The sequence below is a fragment of the Crocuta crocuta genome, unplaced genomic scaffold (assembly GCF_008692635.1).
Source record: "Crocuta crocuta isolate KB4526 unplaced genomic scaffold, BGI_CrCroc_1.0 scaffold24, whole genome shotgun sequence".
Lineage (NCBI taxonomy): Eukaryota > Metazoa > Chordata > Mammalia > Carnivora > Hyaenidae > Crocuta > Crocuta crocuta.
Window position 1 is genome coordinate 9217380 of NW_027530974.1, and position 10123 is coordinate 9227502.

The 10123-nt window shown below is 41.8% G+C and overlaps 1 protein-coding gene across 2 annotated transcripts in view; it reads left to right on the plus strand.

Moving 5' to 3' along the window:
* Positions 1-3695, plus strand: part of LOC144236443 (N-acetyllactosaminide beta-1,6-N-acetylglucosaminyl-transferase-like) — a 30651-nt gene extending 26956 nt beyond the window's left edge. Inside the window, exon 3 of one of the 2 annotated variants that reach the window (XM_077770091.1) lies at positions 3427-3695. In XM_077770091.1, the coding sequence (XP_077626217.1) occupies positions 3427-3509 (83 nt within the window). In that variant the 3' untranslated portion in view covers positions 3510-3695. Of the gene's footprint in view, positions 1-1347 lie in introns of both variants that reach the window. The other variant, XM_077770090.1, reaches the window with a different exon arrangement.
* The last annotated feature ends 6428 nt before the right edge of the window (positions 3696-10123 follow it).

The window sequence follows — 10123 nt, forward strand, 5'->3', positions numbered from 1 at the left end:
ACTAACTCCACTCATCCTTCTCCATCCTTTGGTTCAACAACTATTAACTTAACACCTAATATTTGCCAGGTACTGTCCCAGATGCAGGGGGAACACAGAGGACAGCAAAATGGTCTCAAGTTCCAGCCCTTCTGGACCTTACATTCCAGGCCAGGAAGAAAGACAATAAGCAAAATAGTTGCCTTCGTGGCACTGACCATCTATCTGTTGGCGGTGAGAGCCAAGAGAAAAATGAATCGGGGAAGGAAGAGAGGGAGTCACAGGAGGCCTCCCTGAGAACGTGGCCTCGAGGCAGATACCTGGGGTGGTGTGAGAGGGAGCCTCAGGGAGGTCTGGTGAAAGGGGCTGGCCGTGGGAGGAAGAGCTATGCAGATTCTCAGGTGAACATGCCTGGTGTGTGTGGGGGTGGGGGGGCAAAGGGGGGAGCAGCAAGGAGGCCAGTGTGGCCCGAGTGAATGAGCAGGGTTGTGAAGGGTTGTAAGCGAATGAGCAAGGGGCAGGAGGTAAAGGCCCGACTCAGGACTTTTCAATGCTGTTGCTGGGACTTTGGCCGTGTCTACACACGAGATGAGGAGACATGGTGATATGCTTTCGTTGAAACCAATCCCCTTGGCCATTGTGCCCAGAATATACCAACAGGCAGAGGCGGAGACACAAGAATCCAGTTAGTATCATGGCAGTTCTGACAGGAGGATGGAGGTGGCATGGGCCAGGATGGTAGTAGCGGACAGGGTGAAAAGTGATCAGATTCTACCACGATTTTGAAGGTGGAGCGGCCAGAATTGCTGACAGAGGTGGGGGTGTGAGAAAGGGGGACAAGTGCCCAGGACACTGGAAAATAGGAGTGGCATGGGTGTCATGGGAAAGACTTGGAGGGGATCGGGAGCTGAGTCAAGCTGACATGTTGAGACATGTCACATCAGTGAGGTTTATTCTCCTCTACGAGGAGATAAAAGTAGGCACTTGAGTAGATTAGGCCAGGGCTCAAAGAAGAGGTCTGACCGGTGCCTCCCAGAAAGAACCTCTCCCATTTGCTCACTTCTGGAACTTCTCATCCATAGCTCTCAGTTGAGAATACATGAATCGTCTTATGATACATATGGTGTTCTTGCCTCATATTATTCAACTCTCCAATTGTTCAAGTACGGATGTATCCCCCTTATCTTCTGAGAAAGGGTTTAACTTCCTGCGGGCTGGGCCGACCGGGTCCCATGTCATCAGAACCCCGTAGCACTGGGCACAGTGTTAGCTCCTCAGTAGGCAGGCATGTCTCTACTGACGTATAGCTTCTCCACCCCCAAGTCTTGCGAACAGGAATGTTCTGACTGTTTGTTCTCTGCTCTGCAGGCCGCTACGTACACGGCATTTGTATCTATGGAAACGGGGACTTGAAGTGGTTGATTAATTCGCCCAGCCTCTTTGCTAACAAGTTTGAGCTGACTACGTACCCCCTCACTGTGGAATGCCTAGAACTGAGGCTTCGAGAAAGAACCCTAAATCAGAGTGAAACTGAAATACAGCCCAACTGGTATTTCTGATCCACTGTAACGCGTGATCGAAGGGCAGTCGCGGGCAGGAAGAAGAGCCTTTCTCTGTGAGAGAACTTGGCCTCGCTTATGGTTAACAGTCATAGCAGCGAGGTCACGGCTGCAGGATGTGGCTCTGCTATATGTTAAAACATCTACTGGACACTGTGAACTACGCAATCAGGGCTGCACAGGGCGATGCTGGCACGTTGGCCCTTCTAGCGGCTCTCTTGACGGTCATTCTGTGTCGGGCTCGGGATCTGATCAGTGATCAGTGTAACTGATGTCAGACCTTTGCACCAGATGCTCATCAGAGAGAAATGCTCTCACGAAAAGGAGAAGTATAGATAATACTGTTTAGGGAAATAGGAATTGCGTTTCTTTGGAGAAGGAATCTTTTATGGCGGATCTATAGCCACACATTCATGGATGCCACTCCTCTTTGCTCAGCGGCACACAGGCATAGAAACGGCTTTCTGGGCACCTCGGCAACCTCCTTTAAAACTTGAGCTACTAGCATGGAGAACTAGATCCTGTTCCCGCATTTCAACACAAGCACTGTCAGCTTCCCGTGTCTGAAGGCCCGGATAGAATGTAAAGTCACTGACAAGTGACAGCAGTCACTGCTGCTGCTTCAGCAAAGGGACCCCAGGGAAACAGGACCTTTTTTGTGCATCAGAATGTGCTCTGGTCCCTCTTCCATTGTTTTCCATGGTGAATGCTGAAAAGTTCCTACAGAATGAAGATATTTCTAGAACTGAGGTGCTATTGCATGGATCTTGTCCCACGTCTCTGACCTCAGAATGAATCACTTTCCTCTTGGATCACTACCCTTTACCCCCACCAAAGTGATCTTACCTGCAAAATGGAATCCAAGGACTCCAGAGTATTCTCTGAGTAGCTTTACAATGCTGGTGCTGATAAGAGTGCCTAGATTTTTAAGAGCTTTCAACTGTGAGCAAGCTTCTCTGTCGCGTATCCCTCGTCCTGTTCTCTTTCCCAATTCATTCACTCAGCACACAGTAGATATTTCTTGAGTGCCTCTTATACACCAGACACATGTTTGAGAGAAGGAGAAAAGTAAGACAGAGGCTCCTCGACTCTGAAATTCTTGGTAATAGCATCAGGATTGGAAAAGCTGCTCTAGAGAATCTCACAGATTGCTTGTATTTTAGTGCATTCATATCCAGGGTTGTAATTTGTGATATCAGGCTGGCCAGGGATATGAGTAATTAGAAATGGAGATCTAAATCCGAGGCCATTCCAAAGAAAAAAGGGAAGGAACAGACAGAAGCTAAAGCGTGTTGTGTTGTTCGGCACCCTGATAGCTGGCTCCTTGCGTTAAAACCTTACATATACTCTTGGGAGGCTTACATGATTACTCCCATTTTGCAGGTGAATTAAGCGAGGCTTAGAGAGGTTAATAAGCATTAGGAAACAAGTTCTCTGAGGATTAGGATGTTCTTACTGGTCTTCTTAGTTCAATTTCCTAAGGTTCAATACTTAGAGAAGGTAAAATGAAGCCATATTTAGTATGCCAGAGAGGGTAGGGTTTAAGAACAATCTCAGTGTTAATATGAGAAAATGTCCTGTCACATCAGAAAAATGTGAAGTCTACTTTTGTATTCCTAAATCCATTGAGTTCCTTAATATTTATTTATTCTAACCCCAAAAAAGTTACTACAACTAATGATATCGTTAGTTAACACATTGGTTTTATTCCTGTTCTTTCTGTAACTATGTCTGTTGAATGTTCATTGTATTTAAGGGAATGCCTTTGAAGTCAAGCCTTATGGTTTTCCAGCTACTGAAAAATACAGAACTGTACAAAGCGGTAAAGGGTTGAAGCATAGGGAACACACCCAGAGCTAATGAGTCTAATAATCATCTTTTCTTTCAGCCTCTTTACGTGACCCCACCCGAGGAGAAGAAATGTTTTACACTGGATCGTTCTCCTCTAGAACGAGAAGCCTTTTGGAATAGAAGATGTTTACATGTCTGTTGCTGGTCATCTCTATGTCTTAAATACTTTAATATTGGAAGATTGTAGTGTTTGGGCGAGTGGGTTTTCACTAGCCTCCAGGGATAGTGGAAACGACTAAACCCATCCTTGTTTTTGATGATATTCCATGTTGTTGTCTTGGAAATAAATTAATATATTGTTTTCCACCTTTGGGGCTGTTGTGTATTCTTATTTGATAGTTGGCTAATATCCACTAAAGACCAAGTTAAACAAGATATTTCTTCTAGCATTAAAAAAAAAAAAATACACGTAAAAGATCGCCTTCCTGGCTCAGTTGCTAGAGCGTTCAACTCTTGATCTCCAGGTTGCAAGTTAGAGCCCCCACTGTGTGTAGAGATTACTTAAGAATAAAATCTTAAAAAAATAAATATATAAGAATGAACTTATAATTTTATTGAAAATTTTTTTTCAATGTTTATTTATTTTTGAGAGAGAGAGACAGAGCCTGATCATGGGAGGGGCAGAGAGAGAGGGAGACACAGAATCCGAAGCAGGCTCCAGGCATTGAGCCATCAGCACAGAGCTTGATGCAGGGTTCAAACCCACAAACCTTGAGGTCATGACCTTAGCTGAAGTCAAACGCTTAATCAACTGAGCCACCCAGGTGCCCCAATAAACTTCTAGTTTTAGAATAGCTTTAGTTTTACAGACAAATTGCAGATTACACTGAGGGTCCCCGTATATCCTCTGACTCCTCAGTTTCCCCTGCTATCAACATACACATTAGTGTGGCACATTTTATTTAAATTTCTTAAAATTATACCTAATGTCCTTTTTTGGTTCCAAGATCCCATCTAAAATGCTACATTACATTTGGTCCTCACACTTCTCTGGGCTATGATTGTTTCTCAGATTTCTCTTGTTTTTGATGACCTTGACGATTTTGAGTGGTACTTGTCAGGTGTTTTGTAAAGTTCTCCCCCAGCCCCGTGGTTTAGTCTGATGTTTTGCTCATGATTAGACTGGAGAAGGAAGACCACAGAGATTAAGTGCCATTTCCGTCACATCATATCAAGGGGACATCACATCAAGGGTACATGACTTATCAGAGTTGAGGCTAATTTTGATCACCTGACTTATATAATATTTGTCATGTTCTCCATTGTAAAGTTACTCTTTTTTCCCCTTTCTGTACAGTAAGTACTCTTTGGAAGGAAATCACTATTTGCAGCCTATATAGAAGGAATGAAGAATTAAGCTCCACCTTCTTTAGAGTAGAATACCCTCATAAGTTATTTGGAATTCTTCTAGGAAAGAGATTTATCTTAGGGTGCCTGGGTGGCTCAGCCAGTTAAGCGTCTGACTTTTGATTTCAGCTCAAGTCATGATCTCACGTTCCTGAGTTCAAGCCCTGCTTAACGGCTCTGCTCTGACAGCACAGAGCCTGCTTGGGATTCTGTCCCCCCTGCCTCTCTACTTCTCTCCCCACTTGCTCTCTATCTCTCTCTTAAAATAAATAAAATAAATAAACTATTTTTAAAGAGATTTGTCAATTTCCCCAATTTATTTATTCAAATGTTTATTTATATCAGTTAGGTTTGTAGATATTTATTTTACACTTCAGATTATAATCCAATACTCTCTTTTTTTTTTCTGCCATTTCAGCTTTGCCCATAGGTAGTTCTTTCAAGTCAGCTTCTGCATCTCTTTAACACATGCCCATCACTGATGGGCTTTTTCCTTGAACACCTTCTTATTTTCTGGCACTGCAAGAAGCTCAAGCATCTCTTTCTATGTCCCTTATTCGGTTTTGAGGACAAAGGACAAGTACAATAGCCATGGACTGAAGAAGTACATAGTGTTCAGGGGTGCCTGGGTGGCTCAGTGGGTTAAGCGTCTGACTTCGGCTCAGGTCATGATGTCACAGTTCATGAGTTTGAGCCCCGTGTCCAGCTCTGTGCTGACAGCTCAGAGCCTGGAGCCTACTTCGGATTCTGTCTCCCTCTCTGTCTGCCCCTCCTCCACTTGTGCTCTGTCTCTCTCTGTCTCAAAAGTGAATAATCATTGAAAATAAATAAATAAATAAGAAGTACATAGTGATCAGAGGCTCGGACCCTCAGATCTGGCTCACCTTACCAAGTAAGCCATTCAGACTTGCTGGGGTGCTGGTGAAGGACCCGGGGAATCTGGAATGGGAAAGAGGAGACACTGGGTATCAGCGAGGGCTTCAAGACCCGCGGCAATGGTGGAAGCTGCGTCATTCTACTAATCCCTTTACAAGTTTTTGGCAAGAAAAGACACTCGTGGGATCTCGGAGGAGCTACTGCCTAAATGTATAGGAAGAGATTGATCCACGTTGCTCAAGTGTGGATCTGTGCGCTGCACAAATGAGATCTCCTCAGGGCTGAAGCTGTCAGCCTTCTTTGAGGATTACTCTCAGCCTAGGAGAATGACCTCGTTCCCCCAGCCACATCCCCCATGGGGTCAGCCTGCACCATGTGCCTGGATGAGGCCTCAGTGTAATTGTATCTCAGCTCATCTTCTTCACTTAATTAATTCTGATCCTTTCTTTTCACCCTTATGTGCTGAATGTGGAGAGCTCCCTTGCACACAAATTTCCATTTCAGAGCCTGATTTTGGGAGAACCTCACCTATAACATGGTCCCCACACAAAAGATGATACAAAAATTTACCTGTAGTTCTTTTTTTTTTCTTTCATAGTTATTTCTCCTCTATGTTTAACTCTTCAGGATTTCAGCCATCTATAATTTATTTTGTGGCACCTAATACACACACACACACACACACACACACACACCCCTAATATTTATAATTTATTTCAGGTAGGCACCTTAAGTTTTACTTTGCTAAGTAAGGAAAGCCACTTATCTCAAAACTATCTTTCCACCCATTGTTTTGAAATGCCAATCTGATTATCTACTGAATTCTCATCTATTTGGGGATCTTTTCTGGAATCTATTCTATTGAGTTCTGTTCTACTGAGTTTTGGGGCTATCCATGTGCCAAAACCATATTTCAAAAATTACAGTAGATCTCTGCTCTGCGCAGGACAAAGAATCCCCTACAACATTTTCCTGCCAAGCTTTGCTCATTTACTTTCAGGCAGATGCTAGAAACGGTTTATCAAATCCCTTGAAACAACCTGTTAGGATTTTGATAGAACTTGAGCAGAATTCATATTGATTCATTTGGGGGTAATTATACCTTGACAACATCAATCTATAATAGGTCTATTTATTCAGGTCCTCTTTTATGTATTTCATTAATACAGTTTTTTTAAGGTTTGTTTATTTTTGAAAGAGAAAGAAAGAGCGAGCACAAGAGGAGAAGGCACAGAGAGAGAGAGAGAGAGAGAGAGAGGATTCAAAGCGGGATTTGTGCTGACAGCAGTGAGCTGGATGTGGGCTCCAACTTACGAACCGTGAGATCATGACCAGAGCTGAAGTTGGATGCTCAACCAACTAAGACACCCAGGTGCCCCTATTTCACTAACACAGTTTTTCTTATGTAAGTCTTATGCATGTTATGTTATGTGCATCGCCCTGTATTTTAAAGAGTTCTTTGTGCGTACCGGGAATGGGATTTTTAAAGCGTATTTCTGTGTTGTGGTTGATAGTATAAAAGAAAACAATGATTTTGATCACATATGTGGATTTTATTAAACTTTTTCATTATTCCTAGTAGTTTTTCAATGTGTTATACCTCACATTTTGTAGTAATTATCTACAAATAACAGTTTTGTCTTTCTGTCCCAGTATTAAGTCATCCAGTTTCTTCTTCTCCTCCTCCTCCTCCTCCTCCTTCTTCTTCTTCTTCTTCTTCTTCTTCTTCTTCTTCTTCTTCTTCTTCTTCTTCTTCTTCTTCCATTGGCAGAAATTTGTGATGGAATTTTAAATGGTAGCAGTGATAGCACCATCCTTGAGTTGTTCTCAACATTAAAGAGCATGTTAACTGCGGTGCATGATGTTGGAGGTCTGATGTAGGTTTTTCTGGTAGATACTCTTTATTGAGTTAAGAATCAAAATACCAGAAAATAAACATATGTTGAAATAGATGATGATTCTAATTAAATATATATATGTGTGTGTGTGTACATACATACACATATATATCCCAGTTGCCATATATACATATACATATGTATGTATACACACACACACACCAGTTGCTATCTTTTTTGTTGCTTGATGCAATTTTGAGAGACTTTGGTTTTTAAAAGTTTTTTGTTGCACATATTATTTCAAAACATGAGGGGAAAAGGTCACTACTCCTCATCTTTGAAACAGTAAGAATTTAGTACAGCAATCTTTGCCAAGTGAGAAACTGAAGCAGAGATCCTTCTGAACAGACTAGTAGGCAAACAATTGGAGTTGGGAAAAACTAATGACTGAGCTGGAAGGTTCCTTATTGTAACTACTCCCTCTTCTGGTCAGGATGGCTTAGGGATTAAGTGCCATGGGAAATACACCAGAGGTCAACCTCTCAGAGCCAAGTTCTGACTCGGAAAAGAGGACTGTCAGCAATGTGTCTGAGAGGAGGGTGAGAGGTGAAGCCATCCCTCTTCATTCTTCCATGAGGGACACCTACAAACTTAAAAGAGGTGGGCACCCACGGTAGCTATCTGGAAGACTAGAGTCCTGTTGTGAGTCCCGGGAAGCCTGACTTACACCTTGGGAAGGATCCCAGGATCTATATCAGAGAAGTGGGCTCAATGATCCAAAAGTAAAGGGTTCTTAAGAGAGGAAGACAATATTCAGAAAGTGATGGCCAGCATCAAGTGCTAAACTGCAGAAGTGAGTCTCAGGTCAGGGTACCTGGGTGGCTCAGTCAGCTAAGTGGCCAACTTCAGCTCAGGGCCTGATCTTGCAGTTCGTGGGTTCGAGCCTGGAGCTTCCTTTGGATTCTGTGTCTCCCTCTCTCTCTGCCCCTTCTCTGCTCACATTTTGTGTCTCTCTCTCAAAAATAAATAAACATTAAAAAAATTTTTTAAAAACGTGATCAGGAGCTGAGACTATTAAGAGAAACAGAGAAACAGTTGAATTTTTTATGAACTTCGGGCCATTTATTTCAGCTAACATGAATTATTAGTGAACCTCAAACCAGATACACAAAGCAAAAAGGTAGGGCTTTAGAGGCCTTTCTTAAACATTTTTATTTCGAAATAACTTTAAACTTAGAAAAAAGTTACAAAAATTATAGAGAGTTCTTATATATCCGTCAGCCCGCTACTTCTAATGTTACCATCTCACATAACCAAAGTTTAATGATCAAAACCAGTTTGTTCGGCTTGTAATTCTGCGCTGGCTGAGTATTGAGAGTTGTGGCAGACTGACTCTTGCCTTTGCGCAGGACAGACCAGACGGTATGTGAATCCCAAGAACCTGTCACACCATCATATTGGACCAAATGAAAGAAAGGGACTGGTCTCAGGTGATATTTCCTGATGAAAATTGTACTATGGAAAAGAAAATTCTGTACATTCTCTATTCCAGACTATGAACATGAGATAAAAGAACAAATCTATGGTTATATCACCAAGAAAATGTGGAGGAGAAAACAGGTGCACAGTGGTTAAAATATCTCTTGTATCTTACGGATCACTGGTTGGAATACTATCATTTAGATTCATTTTCTCCGGATTTCACTAAATAGATTTCCCGGGTCATGAAGAGCTAGGAGGAAAAGCACTGATTACTGCCATGTCTACACATTTAATCTCTGGTGCTTAACACCTTTGGTGATCCCTTTCCACATACCTCGGAGTGGGCCAGGCGTGGAGGCTCCACAATTAACATTCATGTGGTGGCCTTTACAGAGGACTCCTCAGGAAGTATTTAAATTAGACTTTCCACTTGCATGGCTGTGTATCAGAGGCGACCCAGTGGAAGAAGAATGGTTTAAAGAGTAACCACAGCAATAGCATGAGATTGTTTGGGGATACAGTTACAAAAAGCAACAGTGTGACTTAACTACATTATAGACAGGTAGACAAAGATATGAAAATGTAGGAAATTTACCAAAACACTAATGTGGGAGTCTTTACCATACATCAAAATTTTCCTATCTGGGTATGGAATCGAGAAACTTTTCTAAGCAATGGTGGGACTCTGAGCAAATGTCATCTGAAAAACATTCATAATGTTTTTCATAATAAGGGTAAAGGATTATGTTGTGTTTTCATAGGATTTTTAAGCAGGAAGACTCCACCTATTCATTTATATATTTAACAAAGAAATTGCGCCAGGTTCATGCTCTGATAATATACTTGTGTGTTTAAACTGATAGATCTTTTATATTCAAGTTGAAGAGATAAGAATTAAAAGAATATATCAACAAGCAAGACAACTTTAGATAATGATTAAGTTCTGTGAAGAGACTAAAGAAAAGTGAAGCGATAGAGATCAATAGACACAGAGGGAGATGGGATCCTTTAGATTAGGTGGTTTGTTCATCCTAAAAGAAAACACAGGCAGTGAACTCTTACACATGGGTCTTAGCAATAAATATATATGTATATTTATATTTATTAATATAAATGGAGATTATATATATATATTTATATATATCATCTCCTCAGGCAAGGGCATAGAAAGCAAAAATAAACAGTTGGGAC